At 39.2% G+C, this 17,560-nt stretch overlaps 1 protein-coding gene across 1 annotated transcript in view; it reads left to right on the forward strand.

Annotated features, from left to right (window-relative positions):
• The window catches only part of TRPM5 (transient receptor potential cation channel subfamily M member 5), a 35,912-nt gene that overhangs the window by 16,277 nt on the left and 2,075 nt on the right, over positions 1 to 17,560 (forward strand). Inside the window, exons 11-22 of the mRNA XM_066320881.1 lie at positions 449 to 572; positions 2,051 to 2,196; positions 2,933 to 3,045; positions 4,423 to 4,518; positions 6,799 to 7,057; positions 8,215 to 8,333; positions 8,739 to 8,871; positions 11,296 to 11,470; positions 13,441 to 13,609; positions 14,311 to 14,489; positions 14,919 to 15,051; positions 16,864 to 16,936. Coding sequence (XP_066176978.1) covers positions 449 to 572; positions 2,051 to 2,196; positions 2,933 to 3,045; positions 4,423 to 4,518; positions 6,799 to 7,057; positions 8,215 to 8,333; positions 8,739 to 8,871; positions 11,296 to 11,470; positions 13,441 to 13,609; positions 14,311 to 14,489; positions 14,919 to 15,051; positions 16,864 to 16,936 — 1,719 coding nt within the window. The remainder of the gene's footprint in view (positions 1 to 448; positions 573 to 2,050; positions 2,197 to 2,932; positions 3,046 to 4,422; positions 4,519 to 6,798; positions 7,058 to 8,214; positions 8,334 to 8,738; positions 8,872 to 11,295; positions 11,471 to 13,440; positions 13,610 to 14,310; positions 14,490 to 14,918; positions 15,052 to 16,863; positions 16,937 to 17,560) is intronic.

Below are 17,560 nucleotides of genomic sequence, written 5' to 3' on the forward strand. Positions count from 1 at the left end.
GCGCCTTATTCGCCTTTCAGTCGTTGATTGCTATCGCTAATCAGGTCCCTCTAAGAGCCTGGACCCTGAAGCCTCCAGGCTTACAAGGCACAAGAAAGAACATCGTGAATAGTTTGGGTTGGGAGTGACCTTAAAGATCATCCAGCTCCAACCCCGGAGCAAGGGGCAGGGACACCTCCCACTAGACTGGTTTGCTCAATGCCCCGTCCAGCCTGGCCTCGAACACTGCAAGGGATGGGGCAGCCACAATATGTGGTTTTAATTCTCAAATACCATCAAAACTGTCATTTTGATCAGCATTTTCCACTTTCAAATCTGGATTGGAGGGGAGATTTTCCTTGAAAGGCATGAACTTTTTGCTGTTGGATGTGTTGCACAGTGGAGGTCTTCCCTGTTCAGAAATGCTCTCCACTGGAGGGTGACAGCAGCGTCCCTTTCAATTGCACAGGGTCAGGAGGGTGTATCTTCAGCTCTGGCAGCCTGCAAGATCCTTAAAGAGATGTCCCGCCTGGAGACGGAGACCAAAGCAGCCTGCATAATGAAAGAGGCCAAGTATGAGCAGCTCGCTGTTGGTAAGTAATGGCACTTTTTGAATGGCATTGAAAATTTAAGAAGGAACTGCCATTGGAAGGCAAGGAAGTGACAAAAAAAAAAAAAAAAACAAACCTGTTTCAGTTGTAAAAGGTCAACTGTCATGAATAATTTAACAGCCTTGCAGCACAGGCAGTCCCAAACATTCAGATGCAGAGGAAAGACTTAAAACTCGCTCATTTTGGAAAAATCTCTGTCGCAAGACAGGCCCGCTGGGATGCACGGATACTCTCCTGCTGCTTGTTGGTATTTTAATTGTCTGATCTTACTACAAGGCGTGTTACAGCGATGTGGAAAGTAGAATAACCAAAACACCTCCAGCCTCACAGCAGTCTGCTCTTCCTGCAATATCAAGCTTGCTCTGTAAGGGCCACTAGAGCAACAAGTTTTAAGTTTTGTCATTGCAGCTAAAAATAATTTAGGATTACCTCACCCAGAAGAGGGCCAAGTGCACTGCAAACTGCAGTGAGGCTCAGGCTAGTTTCGCAGCAGACAAGATGCCCCTCCCTACAGCAGTCAGATCCAGGCATCTGCAATGCTGGAATGCTGAGCCCTCTCCCCTCTGCTTGCTTTAGAAACAGATGTGTGCACACAAGCTTCTCTGCTGATCTGACTTCAGTCCAATCCATACCTTCACCGCTGTGAGGAGAGGGCTTTAAAGTACGCCCCACATGGAAACAAACACAGAGGCTCCTCTCCCTTTGAGATAGTTCATCAAGCAGCTGAAGGCTCAAGCAGTCATTGCTACATTATTGGCACACAGATCACATTCTCCCTTCTTCTCACTGGGCCATTGTTATTCACAAAAATTAAAAATCCCTTTCTCATATAATCACAGGGCTCAAGTAATTTAGTTATGGAATTATGGGGCCTAATCCAATGCATAGAACTTCTGCTTCTTGGCTTAGATAAGTATTAGATCAGATGCTCAGTTTTAATTTCTGGCCTGGATTATGCAAAGCAAACTTTCTTTAAGAATGATAAATACCCCATCAACTAGAAAAGATGTCTATATCATTTTAAGTGCCCTTGATCTTTTTGCCCAGCCTCACAGTGTAACAAGGTGGAGGCTGGCTTAGGAAAGGTAATGAGATAATCAAGTCAATCAGTAAAATGGAACAAACACAAGAAGTCAGATCTTGTCTAAGGAGAAGATCTTGATTTTTTTTATGTTTTTTTTTTTTGACTGTTTAAATTTATCCTGGTTTCTAAGCTCCAGGACCAGTTTCTCAGGAAACAACTATGCCATAACACTCCTCCAAGTCTAATATTATTTTATGTCAAGTAGCTCGGTCTTAAAATGAAGGATTTGTTGTCTACAAGACAAAGCTCAGCTGCTTGTCTTCTTTAGTCTGTTCAGGAGAATGAGGACAGCATGACAGCTCATCCTTCAAGGTGTAAGAGGATCACCCAAGAGATACATTTTTTATTTTTTGTCTATGTTTCCTTCATACGGCAGAACTGTTTAATGAATGCTACCACAACAGCGAGGAGAGAGCATTTGCTCTGTTGGTGAGGAAAAATCAGTACTGGAGCAAAACCACATGCCTTCAGCTGGCTACAGAGGCAGATGCAAAGTCTTTCTTTGCACATGATGGTGTCCAGGTAAGTTTTACATGCCCCAGGGCCTTAAGCTGGACACAGGAGAGGACAGCACAGGACCTGAACAACCCCAGTGAATATACTCCCCTATGAAACATTCTTGGGAGAAGGGACTCTTCTCTCCCCCTAGTAACAGACAAAGAGGACATTATACCATGGCCTTGCCAAAGCAGCACAATTCCCCTTTCCCCACCCTCTCATCCAGCTGGCACACAGACCAGTGTGCTGAGAAGAAGGTTTAGCCCTTAATCCATCGTGTGCTTTTTGCTTTTTATTCCTTCCTTGCTCACAGAGAAGCATCAGAAAAGCACTGTAAATCTGCCTGGGGCATAATGAAGCTGCTCCAAGATGTGAGGTAACTCCTTGTTCAGATTCAAGAGAGAGCTCACGGATAAAAGTGAAATTAAATTACTATTCAGCTTTGCTCTCACGACCTGACTTCTCTCTGCATAGACAAAGCTAAATTAAGAGTGATGCTGCTTTTATCTCCCAGTGCCTGACTTGGGCTTCCTTAGTACTGCAGATGTTGTTTAATTCCATTTGGCTGTTCTTTCCACTGGTCTCCAAATAACTCTTTGCATATTCAACATCTGCAGAAGGACACACAGAGAACCTGTTTGCTCTGAAACTGTGAGGTTTTCAGAGCATTCACTGTCTTAGGAGTCACTGAACATAGGTGTAACTTCATCTGCAAGTATCTTTTTCTGATATTGAAGCATCTTCTTTTCTTCACTTTCAGGCCTTCCTGACAAAAATATGGTGGGGAGACATGTCTACAAGCACACAGATCCTCAAGTTAATCTGTGCATTCTGGTGTCCTTTCCTAATCTACACAAATTTAATATCATTCAGGTATAAATATAGCTATTTGAGTGCAGGAGATAAATAAGTAAGTAATTAAAAATAATCCTTAAAAAAAATATCCAGACTCAAATTTTCTCCCTGAAGTGATTAATACAGTAACAGCACCTAATATCACCTAACCACATCAGTTTTCTACAGGGCTGAGTGATTCATGTGTCCTGTGCCTGTTGACATACTTAAAAGACCAATGTCATGGTTTCAGAGAGATCATTCTATTTTGCACAGCCCACAGGGAAGCCTGTTGGAATTCTGTCAGCTCCAGATTCTACACAGCAATGTGTAGAATATCTGCAGCTGTAGCACCATTTGTTTCTAGATTTGGAGATGCCTGGCTCAAACCTCAGTATCTTATTCAAGGAAAACAGCCGTCACAAAGCAGTGTTATCAGCCACAAGCCTTAATAACCACAAGTCAAGCTTAAAAACACAGGACTGACATTAAATTATCAGTCAATCAAAATCAATTAAGATTTTTTAATTCAGTGCCTTACAATCTTGGGTTTTCTTGAAAAAAACAGTCCATGTACTATAAATCCCAACAAGGCAAAACATAAAACCCCACACCACAAAAGCCAGCCAACTAAATAAAATAAACAGAAAAGAAAAAAAGAGCAGCCATGCTGATCAGATGGTCATAAAAACTGAGGATCTGAAACTTTAGGAAACCCTTATAACATCCAGAGAATCATATACAAATCATAAGAACTGGCAATATGAAATGACACGTTATTATGAAATACATGTTTCTTAATTCTTAAACTACACAAAAAGCAAGAGGAAAACTTGTTTGGCAATGCCGACATAAGATTTGCCTTCTGCCAGTATCACTAAAGATGACCTTCTGGCTGCCAGATTTACAAATTTATTTAATGTGATATTTTGGCAAATTTTTCACTCAAAGGTTTAAATGATTATTTATAATCAAAGCAATCCTTTCCAAATTTCCTTTTTTTTGCCTCCTTTCTTTGGAAATGCAAGAACTGCCACATGTCTCCTACTGCTTCTGGCATTTCTCCTCTTAATTGCTACTAAGAGTAATTAGGAATGGAACATTGAGCAATTCTCTTATAAGATTGACTGAGGGGTTTATTTCTGCTCAAATCATTACTAGTTTGAGGAAACTGAGAATCCTGTTCCATTTTTGTGAAGCACGCCAATTATCACTTCTCTGAATCTTGTGGGTGAGTTCAGCCTCCTCCTTAAAAGTAAACAGAATTTGTAAAGGCAAAGTTTATGCCCTTTTTAACAGCTCCCCAACAGAGCAGACCCAAGATAAGCACATGCTAGCAGTTCTGTATCAATGTCAGTTCAGCAGTGAAAAATGCCTAAGCATCATCTTTTAACTAATGAGCCTGTTTCCTTACAGTGAGGAAAACCAATCGAAGAATGAGCCAGAGTCATTTAGAGAGCTGGACAGTTTGGATTCAGAGAGGACTCCGTTTTTCTCCAAGGAAGAAGACAGGTAAGTTTAAAACCATCAGCCAATGCAACTTATGACAGCAGTCAAAGAACAGGACGTTACTTGTGGATTAGCAACCAGTTAATGATCTAAGGAGCAGCTGAAGGGCCAAGGAAGTCATTACTCCTCAGGAAGTGCTGTGCCCTTCGATTACTGCTGTTGTTGCTCTCTAAATGAATACAGAAAATAAGCAGAGATACAGCACTGCTTTAAGGAGACACCAGTTTACTTTTTCTGAGCAGGTAATTTCTACAGAACAAAGAATTGACTTGGGAATCAAATAGCATTTCCTGACATTCCCATCAGCTCATGATGACCAATACACAATGGATTTTAGGAAGTTATCAGATTACTGAGCTAAGCAGAAAGAAGGTTCTCAGCAAAACCTTACATCCCTGTGTACTTTCTTACAAAGGTGTGCTTGCATCCATCAGTACCAGGGAAACTGGTAATTGAGTCAGCTTCTCACGGTCTTAATCTATATTTTAACAGATGAGCCCTGAGGAACCTTATGAGTTAGAGGGAGCATGACACGAATGGGTAACTGAGCACAAAGGTTTTGTCAGTTCCTTGTGGTCAGTCATAGACCTTTGATTCAGAACAGAGTCCCCCCTATACCTCTACAACACACTCATCACCAAAACCTGGGAGACCACAAGGACTTAAGTCAGTATAAAGATTTTGATAAGCACAAAGTCCTCTAAATAGGTAAATAGTGCTAAATTGCCACTTAGCTTTTCCATGATTTAAAGGGAACTCCAGAAATATGTGAACAGTAGATAGGAAGCATCAGCTTCAGTATGAAGTCCTGCACCAAGTCAGTTATTAGGTTCTATTTTTACCTCTGGCATTTAACTGCTGGTATACTGGAGAAAATCATTAGTTCTTCTCTCTCCCTCCCTAATCTATAAAATAGGTGTAAAAGCACCTGCCTCTTGGGAGCCATTTGTAAGCAATATCATAAAGCACTTCTACATCCTGAGTGCAGCATGGTTTGGTCATTACATTCCATGTTCCAATTGCTATTATCCTAGCAATTTATTTTAACAAAGAGGCTCTTTCCCTCCCAGATCTATTTCAGCATCTTACAGTAAAGCTGCAATTATCTGTTTATGATATTAGCCTGTTACCATGGGAATGTATCTCCTGATGTCATAAATTGAGAGGCAGTACAGAATCAGGTATATAGAAAAGACTGGCCACAGAGAGAACTTTTTCCTTGTAACAAATGTATTTAATAATTAGCAAGATCGTCAGAGGAAATTAAAAACCAGTGAAGAGTCATTGTTTATTTTCTGTGAGGTGAAATTGAAAACATACCCTAGTGTGCATATCCTTTGTTGGAGATCAAACTTCTCAGAGTAAGAATCACAAAATTAAAGGTCTGATAACATCCCTAGCTTACACAGGAGAGCATTTTATGTGGAAACAAATCCTCACACAAAGATCAAATTGCTATCAAACTTGCATTTTCTTCACAGGATAATTTCCATTGTCAATAGATACCACTTCATGTTCCAAAACACAGCAAAACAGCTGTAGATGTACAGGTCAAATTTCCCTTCAGTTACCAAAATACTTGCGTCATTCCACCACACTCAAAGGCAACCTTAATACATAATTTATGAGGTCAACTCTTTTTGCTAAAAGGCTTCTATATTGTTTTTTTTGCAACTTACTCTAATTTAACCACAAAGGGCAAGATGCCAGTTCTGCAAAGGAGCAAGGCATTCTTCAGTAGGTCTATCAGATTCCAGCAAGGATAGTCAAGAAACACAGGCTTACTATGAGCCAGCGCTTAGAGACTGGGCCAGAAGTTTAAAGTCACAGCAACAACAAGAACTTCCACTGGCAAAAAATGTAAGAAAATTTTAGAGCCAAAATAATTAAGAACTGACTCACAGAAATTCATTGGCCATTTTCTTTTCTTTCCTATTATTTCGGTTTATAAAGAGCAATTACCCTTCCCCCTGTCCTTGTGCATTTGCACTCCATGCAGGAACACAAGGAAGTCAACAAATAAAATTAATACAACTAAACTGAAATAACAAAAATGTGCACATACTTCTGATGTGACTTTATTTTTCAAAACCTTCTTTTGGATTTCAACTATTTCTGCTATGGTAATGTGATTGCTCTGACTTCTACAGCCTTCCCTTGGCCAGCCCCAGCATCTGCCTCTTGCTATCTTACAAGAAGCTTTATATAGAATAATATTGAGCCTATTCCCATGAACTAATTTTAGGAGATTGTCACCAAGTATGTATTCTTTTTGGTTTGCAGAGGAAATGACACATTGGAAAAACAGAACCCTTCTGCAAACACAGCATGGGCGACATTCATGTTTACCCAGTGGAGAAAATTCTGGAGTGCCCCTGTAACTGTGTTTATGGGGAATGTTATAATGTACTTTGCTTTTCTCTTTCTGTTTACTTATGTCCTTTTACTGGACTTTAAACCACCCCCACCTCAGGGTCCATCTGTTAAAGAAATTGTACTCTACTTCTGGGTGTTTACCCTTGTCTTGGAAGAGATCCGACAGGTGAGTAACCTGTGTCACCTTAGTAACAACACAGTAAAACCTGCAGCAGCATTTTCAACAGATTCACTATCACTGTACAGGCTTGGAGATTGCAAGTGTCAGGTGCACAATACAGAACTTACCTTACCCTAAACATTTCACCTCTCTCTCCCAGAACAAGCTCTTCCTCCACCATACAAACCTACAGCTCTACTTGGTTTTCCATCCTACTGCAGCCTTAGCCAAGCCAAGTGGGCTGCCAGCATTCAGATATTTTTCATTTTGTGAAGTCCCTCTCTGATTTCTTTCTCCAGAACTAGGTCCTCTTACCACAAATAATATAAGTTGGAAGTTATATTCTACACCTGGAAACACAGTAGACAGCTTTACATCTTTTTAGGAGATTCTTCCCCGCTGGGGACTGTTTAAAAAAATCACAAGTAAATGAATTCAGATTATTTGTGGCTTTTCTTAAAATACTTTCCAACTCAAAATATTAGCAGATCTCTTTTGGGTTTGTTTTTCTTAAAAAAAAACCCCAACCAAACATAACCACCAACCTCCAAAAGCCCTTCTCCATTAGTCTCCTGTTACTGGTTTTGGAATGTCCTCAGTTTAAAAACTGAAATAATAACAGTGGTGCAAGTGTTGCCAACTGTGGGTGCATAAAGCTCTTCTCTTTAGACACAAAAAAAGAGCAGTTACTATCATTTACTCTGGAAGAACCGGTAGGTGTTCATTATTTAAGCAAAAGAGACAGGAAAGTTTGTCAAAATTTATTTGAAATTATGCAGCAAGGCCATAACCAGAGGAGAACATGGAATATATCTAGATCAAAGAACATTAGATTATAAACCTGTAAAACATGAAGACTGCCAGGTTAAAACCCAATTAAGAAAGCCAGCTCCTTGTCTAGATAATCAAATGTACCTTCACTGACAATTCCAGTACACAAATGCCAAATCTGTTCATACTGTTTAGCTAGCAGTGCCTAGAAACTGAATTCTGACTGGAAGCTGCTTTGTTTAACAGGGCTTTTTTTTTTTCCTTATTACACTTAGAATTTGTTTTTGCTCTTTGCAACCAAAGAGAAAAAGCAGCAGGTATTATGTTAAAACTCAGCAGGAAATAGTGAAAGTGGGAAGAGATCAATACCAATGGTTATTTCTCTTTTTCAGAGTTTCTATACAGATGAAGACACAAATTTAATGAAAAAATTTAAACTGTATGTGGAAGACAACTGGAATAAATGTGATATGGTGACCATCTTTCTCTTCATAATTGGAGTAACCTGCAGGTATATATTTCTTTGTTCCATGTGAAGCAGCGAGCATCAGTACCAAGGGCTACATACATCAGCTGACTCTCATGTGTATGAGAGGACAGGCTCTAACATTCATTTTTACAAGCTTTGAGATATGTTTCCACAGCAGGAGCCTCTAAAATCCTGTGGAAATCATGGAAGTTGTTCCAGAGATAACAAAAATATATATTGATATATTCAAAGACATGTACCGAAAAGTCCTGCTTTTGTTTGTTTTCGAAAATCCCTTTTACTCAAGGTACCTTTTTTAATTTGTTAACAAATCTCATTGACACCAAGAGAAAAGAGTGTTCCTTCATGTTTTGGTTATTTCTTATCACTGTGCAGACATTAGCAGTGCTTGCTGAGAGCTGATGTTTCATTCCATGTGTTCTGCAGGATGCTGAACTCAACTTTCCAAGCTGGCCGTACAATACTCGCCATTGATTTTATGGTGTTTACACTAAGACTTATCCATATTTTTGCAATTCACAAACAACTTGGACCAAAGATCATAATTGTGGAAAGGATGGTAAGTGTGCAGTCTGTCTCAGATAAATACTTGTGCCTTCTAAGAAATGGAAAGTAGGAAATCTTGTCTTTAGAAAGGAAATAACTTCATAATCTGTCTTTATTTTTACATCTTTAAGGCTTGTCATTTTGCATATTCCTGTATTTCATTACAGGATGCTATGTCTGAAACAGATCCCTTCAAAGAGCTCTGTAGTGCAGTAAGCTGGTCCAAATTTACTAATCCTTGGACCTCACCTAATAATGCTTTATCCTCAGATCTGGCAAACAAAGAGCAGTCTTTGCCTTACTGCTACTCCTCCTACATCCTGAGCTGTGTGCAACCAGGGCAAAGACCTCAGGCACATGACAGCCATGTACAGAAGGGCAAGGCTTCCACTGAATGACTTGGGGAAATAAATTATATGTTTTTTGCAGCAAGTGCAGAAAAAATAAATCAGTAAAAAAGGATAGTTTAAGTTTCCTACATGAGTTATTCTTACTTGTACTTTTTAGCTCCCTGTTACAATGAAAACATATTAGTACTTTGTGAGCAGATGTTGGAAGATGTTGATAAAATATTTTTATTTATTACCCCTCTCCTGCAGGAAATGAGACATTGGGATTACAGTTACTGTGCTTGGGTATGCATTGGTATGTTGAAATAGCTTTTTATTTAGGTATGTTAATCCTCCAGGTCAATTAGCTCATACTAACTGATTAATAGTGTTCATCTAATCGTAAGTACCATTACAAAATCTACAAATATTTGATTCGTGACTCACAGCAGAACTCAGTAAAAGCTCTACAGTCTAAACAAGCCTATACATTGAATAAACACAACTACCAAGTATTTGGATTTGTCTACAAATGCAATAACTGGAACTCTAACATGACATTTGGTGGGACTACCAAAAGGGTAAATGGCAAATAAATATTTGCTCTTGCTCATTATCTAACTTATGGCATTAGCAGACTTCTACTATAAGAGAACAAGTCAGATGTACAGCTCCTGACCTTTCCCTTGCTGCCTGCAAAGCTAAACCAGGGCCTTGAACAAATCTCACCTGTGTCCACTCTGCTGGCACCTGAAGTCCTGCAAGAGAACAGTGGGACTGGGAAGATGCCAACAGGAACAAAACCAGCAGCCTAGACAAAACCCTAACAGGGACCTTTCATCTTCACCCCACCCAAGCCAACACGATGCCTCAGCTTTGGTATTTCAGTGTTGAACCTCACATCAAAGGAAGAAACAGTGAAGATTACTCCAGTAAATGAAACTTGCTTGAAGGGTTTGAGGGGGTTCCAGCAAAACTGTCTCCCTTATTGAACAGAGAAGCAATCCCAGATGGTCTCTTACTGTCTTTCCCCTTTATACCCTTGCTACAGATTTACTGAAACAGGTCTGGTAATTACTGAAATGCCAGAACAATGCTCATTCCAGAACAATACTCACTGCCAGAGAGACTGCAGATAGGAAAAAAATAGTCCCAGACTTGTCACCGCTCTCCCATCACCATGATACCATTACAGCCCTGCAGCATTCCTAAATTTTAAATCATCCAGAAAACAAAACAGATTGATAGAAGTTAGACATCAACTCTGTCTTGCCTGGCTTAGAGACAATGTTTCATATCAGAACTTCAAGTAACATCCTGGAACTCTGAAATGCCTATGCTTTTGGGTAACTGTACAATCCAATAATCTAATTGAAATGAATCTACAGTCCCTAATGAACTCTGTCAGATCAGATGGGGAGAAGATGAAGTGTTCCTCTTCCACCAGGGAAAAATTATTGCATTTGAAATGCATATTAGATTTTTTTTTTTAAGTAAGTGTTCTAGGATTCAATTACTTCTGTTTCTGTAGAGAAACACAATGTTTAAAAGCAGGAAGCCCCAAAAAGAATCTTTCAGATGCATCACTTAGCTTGAAAACTGAAGACAGAAGGAACCTGATCCTTGCAGCCTTCTCTGCCTGCTGCATCAGTGGCTCAGTATTCATCAATGAGCACTGACTGCTACCAGGATTCTCTGCTGCAGCAGAACTCTTGTAATTCACAGTAAAGCAGTCCATGATACTGAGATATCTCACAGAAAATTTGCACTTAAAAGATAAAAAGTGACAGTCATTTAGAAGATAAAATGTGTTTCATTTTTAAATGTTTGATGATTGGAAAGCAAGATTTTAATTTAAAATGTCTCTTTATCTAAATGAGCTATCAAAGAAGAATGCTTACTGCAAGCCAAGGACAATATGGTAACAACAAGGTCAGATGAGGACTTCTGCGCATGGAACTGGATCCTATCCCACCTCCTTTAACCTAAACAAGCTTCTAAAAAAACAGAATTATTTGAGTCATATTCATACAGAAAGACTACTGTTCTTTGATTACGCTATCACAGTCACTGACCCTCCTTTTCTCCCCTCCTCCTCTCTTTTGTAGATGAAGGACGTTTTCTTCTTTCTGTTTTTCTTGAGCGTGTGGCTCATTGCCTACGGTGTGACAACTCAAGCTCTGCTTCATCCCGATGACAGCCAAGTGGAGTGGATATTCAGAAGGGTTCTTTATCGTCCCTACCTGCAGATATTTGGCCAGATTCCACTGGATGAAATAGACAGTGAGGAAATTTCTTTCTCCATGACTTGGCCATTTTTGAATGCACACTTCTGGATTGGAGCATAGAATTCCTTCCGAGTATCACCCTTTTTTAAAATCTTTGTCCTATGGGCCAAAGCTTACACATTACTGTCACACAAGTAGTGTATTTGCAAAGAGATAATGGGCATTGTGGAGTTACATTAAAGCATAAGGGCTGGCCCTAGTTAGATAAGCTTTCAGAAATACACAAGGATTTGCAATTTTAAAGGCTGGCATGCCTGCTTTCACTTCAATCCACTTCCTTTCAGTTTAACCTAGACTCAGATAACCCTGTGTAAACTCAAACAATAAATAACAGCACCTCCACACATTTTGGCAGTAGTTTAATGTGACCGTGTTGAAGCAGTACTGCCCTGCCCATAAGCAAACACATGTTTTTGAATAAAATTACTCCAGAGCATTTATTTACTCTGGAGATAAAGCTGCCCAAATCAAATAAAGCTAGTAATTGCTTATGTGCAGCACTGTAAACAAAACAACATAAAAATAATAATGAGAGACAGAAATAATTAAGCATAAAAGTTCAAAGGCAACATTTCTGAAAGGTAAGCAGGTAAAATACAGAATAGACCACCTCCCAAAGAAATCTGCAGTAACATCACAGCATTTAGAGAGTGCTAAATGTCACTGGCAATAATGAAGTGGGATTCAAACAGACTAATATAAAATAGAACAACAACAACGCCATAGACAGAAGCAAACCAGTAAGCATTCTCTCATATTCACTCTGTTTAATAGGAAAAAGCATGTCTTAAAAAAGCCAAAAAGCCTGAATGACACAGGAGAGAGGAATGTGATTCATGTCCATTTTAAATACCTATGGTATAAGCATGTACAGCACAATCAGTCACCCTTATTGCCATTAAAGTAATTGGAAAGAAACAAATTTCTGGAATATAATTCAACTCATTTACCAAAATGTCAGATGTAGCACTCCCTAGAAAGGTATGTTTCTCACCACTGAAACTCCAGTGGGTGTCTCTACCTAGGTAAATAACTGGTTAAAATAACAGAGAAAAAAAGAACCTATTACATGGGCAACTTCCAGATGGGATTAATTTGTCCTAGGGCCCTCTGGGTCTTATTCTGTTTAACATCTTTATGAAATATATGGAAAGGGAGAGGGGTAATAAGGAGGAAAAAATCTGCTGACAAAACTACATCACTGGGTAGCAAAGACAAAAACTGACACCTAAGAGAGGCAGAGGAGCCTCATGAACGCTGAATCAAATGAAATTCAGTGTAGATAAGTATAAGGTAGTGCCCTTGGTGAAAGAAATCCCAGCTTGGTGAGCTTTGATATAACCACGTGCTGTACTGAATGTAACCAGGGGGTTACATGTGGCATCAGGGAAAAGGATTACTAGGAAAAAAATAGAGGAGAAAAAAGTAAATATCATTATGCTACTCTAAACTTGTGGGTTTAATTCATAGCTGGAGACAGAATGCAGCACTAGACCTCTAGTCTGATGCAGCAGAACCAGATCTTCTTCCTAACCTTGACTGCAAGCTCAGATACACAAAGTACTTCCAATTTAGAATGAGGAACCCTATTCACAGCTTTTACTGAGTTTTCTCCTCTAACCCACATGCCACGCATGAGGACACAAAAATGTGGAGGAGCACAAACTCAGAGGTAGTTTGACTTTGAAACTCAAAACTAGTTTAAAAAGGATACAGGCCTTTCAATACAATCCCTTTTTGATGAACACTACTACAAAGCCAGCTGTGACAAACATCTTGCCACTAAATGAGCAGCCAAGCTGTGGAGGTCTGCAGTGTCCTAGGGCTGCAAACACCTTGCACAACAATGCAATGTCTTTTCACGTACACAACATGATTATACCTCCACAAAATCAAAGAAAAAAACATGGCATTAGGATTTGACACAACTTTTTTTTTTTTTCTTCCCTCCATCTTCCTTTACAGCATCACGAACATATCCCAGGAACTGCACGTTTAACCCACTGCAGATTCTGCAGGAGAACACACCATCCTGCCCTAACAGCTACGCCAACTGGCTCGTCATACTCCTGCTGGTCATCTTCCTACTCGTCACAAACGTCCTCCTTATGAATCTCCTGATTGCTATGTTCAGGCAAGAGTGATTCCACTAAGTGTCAGGACAGAGGCTGCAAAGCTTTAAGTGGATGCCCATATTTACTACCTCACTGCTGGCTATTCCTTTTGGAATACACTTGTAATTTTCCTCATGAATATTACTTGGGGATTGATAGGCAGAATCCTGTGATCAGATAGCTCTTAAGCTCTTCTCATCATCCTTAATCTAGCCACATTGGAGACAAGGAGAAAAGAGGCCTCTTTTACTGCTAAAAAATCAATTAAGCATGCACAGAAGGGTCTGAGTCCCTGGCTGTGTGGAATCACAAATCTGCAGGTGTACAGCAGCCATAAACTTGGCAGACTTTACAGTGGATGATTTGCACATCAGGGAAATGCTTGTTGTCAACACAGCTAATAATGATTCATTTGGTTGAAGAACTGATGTGGCATGTTTGCTGATCTTCCCCAAGCAAAGTAGAATTATCTTTCTTTAAAAAAAGAAACCCACAAAAAAATGCCAAACAAAACAAACGTATCTTTTAACATTTGAAGACTGCAACTGCAATTATTGTAATATCTAAAAATTTGCACAAACTTTAGATTTAATTAACAGTACTTGATGACCTTGCAGTTCCTTTTTTAAGGCAAATACAGGACTAAATTTTGTTATATTCATCTTTAGCTTGTTGTGGTGAAAACAGTTACATGCTTTTATTCCCTCCTCCCAAATTACAGTTACACTTTTCAAGTTGTCCAGGGCAATACAGACATCTTCTGGAAAGTGCAGCGCTACAACCTGATTGTGGAATACCATGGCCGGCCTGCCTTAGCACCACCATTTATCATTATCAACCACATTACTCTGGTCCTCAGAAGACTCTTCAATAAAATGGAACACAAGAAAAAACACCTGGGTGAGCTGTTAACAAATGTGATCGAGCGACTGTAGAGCCTGACTCTCTCCAAGGACATGGTGCACACACAAAACAGCTTAAGCCAAGAGTCACACTTTATTTTTAACTAAGAGTGCCAGGAGAGCACAAACAAAAAATTTAAATGTAATTCTAATTTATAATTATAATTTAAACTATAAACAGTTTCCCACAGCGCATTTCTTGATGCAACATAGTTATTACAACAACGGTAGCAATATAAAATGGGTTACAGGGATTTGATTGCTGAATTTTAACAATTGATAGGTTTAAGGAATATTTACTTCATTTACTTCTGAGTTTTAGCAATTATTAACCCTAAAACCAACCTTCCTTTAGCATATCAATTTTTCACTACTAGTATCAGAGAAAGAGGGGTAGAATATAATTCTTATCTTATTTTCCCCACAGAAAGAGATCTTCCAGTGGGCCTTGATCAAAAAATCATAACATGGGAGCTGGTGCAAAAAGAACATTATCTCGTAAACCTTGAGCAAGAAAAGAAAGAAAGCAATGAAGAAAGGCTGAAGGCCACATCTAATAAGTAAGTTACTCTGACCCACAGTAAGAGTAACTTGCAAGCCTCCAGCTTTCAATGAGCTCAGCAATGAAGTTCTTTTAAAGCTTCTATAAAGGGTCCAGCTGGAACGCAGTTAGGAAATACAGAGTTCATGAAAAAATGTGGGAGGCCAGCATCACTAGTGTTGGAGTGTTTGTCACTCCTGAAGTATGTACAATTATAGACCTGCAAATTCCAGTCAAATCTGTGGCCAAGCTCAATGAAAATCTTATTCATGAAGAAAATGGTGGAAAACCAGTTTGTGTGCTAGACTGAAGCACATGTAATTTCATCCCCTGTAGGAATACAACAGACTTTTGAATGGAAGTTTAAGATACCTTGAATTAGCCACAGATGCAGAAGAACAAATACTTTTTTGCCTTTATGGCATGAGACCGAGTCTCCACTTGTGTAAGAATATCACTTGAATTGGTTTAGCCTGATAAAGTAGAAGTCCTAAATTAGTTTTTAGAGGTTTAATCCTTTAAGTGAGACACAAAGTAGTTATATGCAGGGAGAACAGAAACATCTAAGACAAAAAAAGCACTCCTTAAAGAAGCTTTTAACACCGATTCCAGCTGTTTTCTCTTACAATAAAACAGACTTCAAAGAGAGGCGCAATGGGTGTAAAAGTTACCATAATAAGAAAGTTTCATGGAAATGTTCTTGTGCTGTCTGTTTTCTTTCAAAATAAACCTCCATCTTTTCAACTCACAGAATAGCTGGAGACCAGAACAGCATACTTGTGTTCTTGGAAAATACTCCTCTCCCTCTAATTCATAGTAATTCATAATAATTTAAAATGATTATACAGGTGTAAACTTTATTCTCAAAAGCAGATCATTGACAAAGACTAGGAGTAAGAGCTTAATTGTTGAGATAATGCAATAAGTATGTGTGCAATTGCTTCCAAACAAAGGGTACTATATCCTTCATATAATAAATAATAAAGATGGTATTTTGTGAAGTTAGTGGAGGGGAAAAGTGAGAATCCACCTGGCTTCACAATATTTGAGGTATAGCAGAGCCAAAGAAAGACTGGAAGAGATTCAGATGAATACCACTACCCCCATGGCTTTTCTTTTTGCACTTAGGCAGTAGTAGTGTGATTTTGAAATCTTAGGAAACCCTCAGGAAGTGATTCTTTGAACTTTGTTTGCACTGAACCAATCTCAAAATGAACTAGACCAGCCCAGCAGCAGGTTTTTCACATAGATGGGATTAGAGCATAGCCTGTGAGAAGGAAACTTTCAAAGAGTAGCTAGGAGAAACCAGAGGAGGATTTGCCAAGCCTATGAAGAATCAGATGCTAAGAATAAGGAACTGATGGGAGAACAGGTGAAGGATGCAGAAAGCATGGGGATAATTCAGTGATTTGGAGGCACTATATGGAAGTTTATGGAAGTTTCTTAAGCAATTCCTTTGGACTGCATGAAAAAAGGCATTTGACTGTCAAGCCAGTTTCCAGAAATTAAAGCTTGCGTAAGTTTTAAGTAGCTTATCTCTGTTGTAGCCTCAGTTCTCACACCAGGATCAGTTTCCAATGGAATTGGACCTGTCAGTTGTGAGTCCCCAGACAACAGGTGCATTGGAGTGTTCCAGAGACGCTGCTCTACCCAAAAAATACTTCTGTGAACACCTCAAAAGGACAAAACTTTTAGGGGGCTGTGGGATGTCTAAGCAGCACAGAACTGCAGTGAAGGGCCACGGGTGTAGTGAAGTTACACGTGGTTTGTGTTTTATGATTTCTTCTGAGGCCTCTTCTTTTTGCTCAAGGTGTTTGCTTTGTTACCACAGGGTGGATAATTTGTCTAAGTATTTCAATGGGTTGAAAGAACAAGAAAAACGATTTCAAGTTCTGGAATCCCAGGTAAGTAGTATTTTCTAGGCATTTATATCAGCTTTAGGATTTCACCATCTTTCTCTCATTTAATGGTGGTCTGGCAGATCCTACTTAGGGATAAAGGGACAGAAAAAGGGATCTGTATTATGGTTCCACTTTCCTTATTGCTTTCTGGTGGTAAACATATGTAAAGAAAAACTTCTAAAGTCCTGTAGAAAGGAGAAAAGGGAATACAATATTTTTTGCTCTCTTAGGTAGCTTACTTGATAGTGTTTATTTACTTTGTTAAGGATGCTTCTGGAATGAAACACTTCATCTTCCCCCCTCCATTCTTGTCCTTCTCCTATTCTTTTTTTTTCTTTTAACGTCAGCTTGGAAAATACACACATTCTGTCTGATCTGCCCAAATCTTCTAGTACATCAGCTTTTCTAATTTTCTTAAGATACCAGGTACCAACATCTCGAAAGGGAAGTGTCCAGCATACAATTATGAAATCCAAATAATAGCAGGAAATTCTGCCTTGTGCTTTTGATGACAAACTCTTGCAATATAAACAAACAACATTTCTTACACAGTCTGAAAACGTTAAACCACCTGCTTTGCAGCACAACTCTTATTGTTTTCTTTATCTCTACGACTCCCCTGTATAA

The sequence above is a fragment of the Sylvia atricapilla genome, chromosome 6 (assembly GCF_009819655.1).
Source record: "Sylvia atricapilla isolate bSylAtr1 chromosome 6, bSylAtr1.pri, whole genome shotgun sequence".
NCBI classification, from domain to species: domain Eukaryota; kingdom Metazoa; phylum Chordata; class Aves; order Passeriformes; family Sylviidae; genus Sylvia; species Sylvia atricapilla.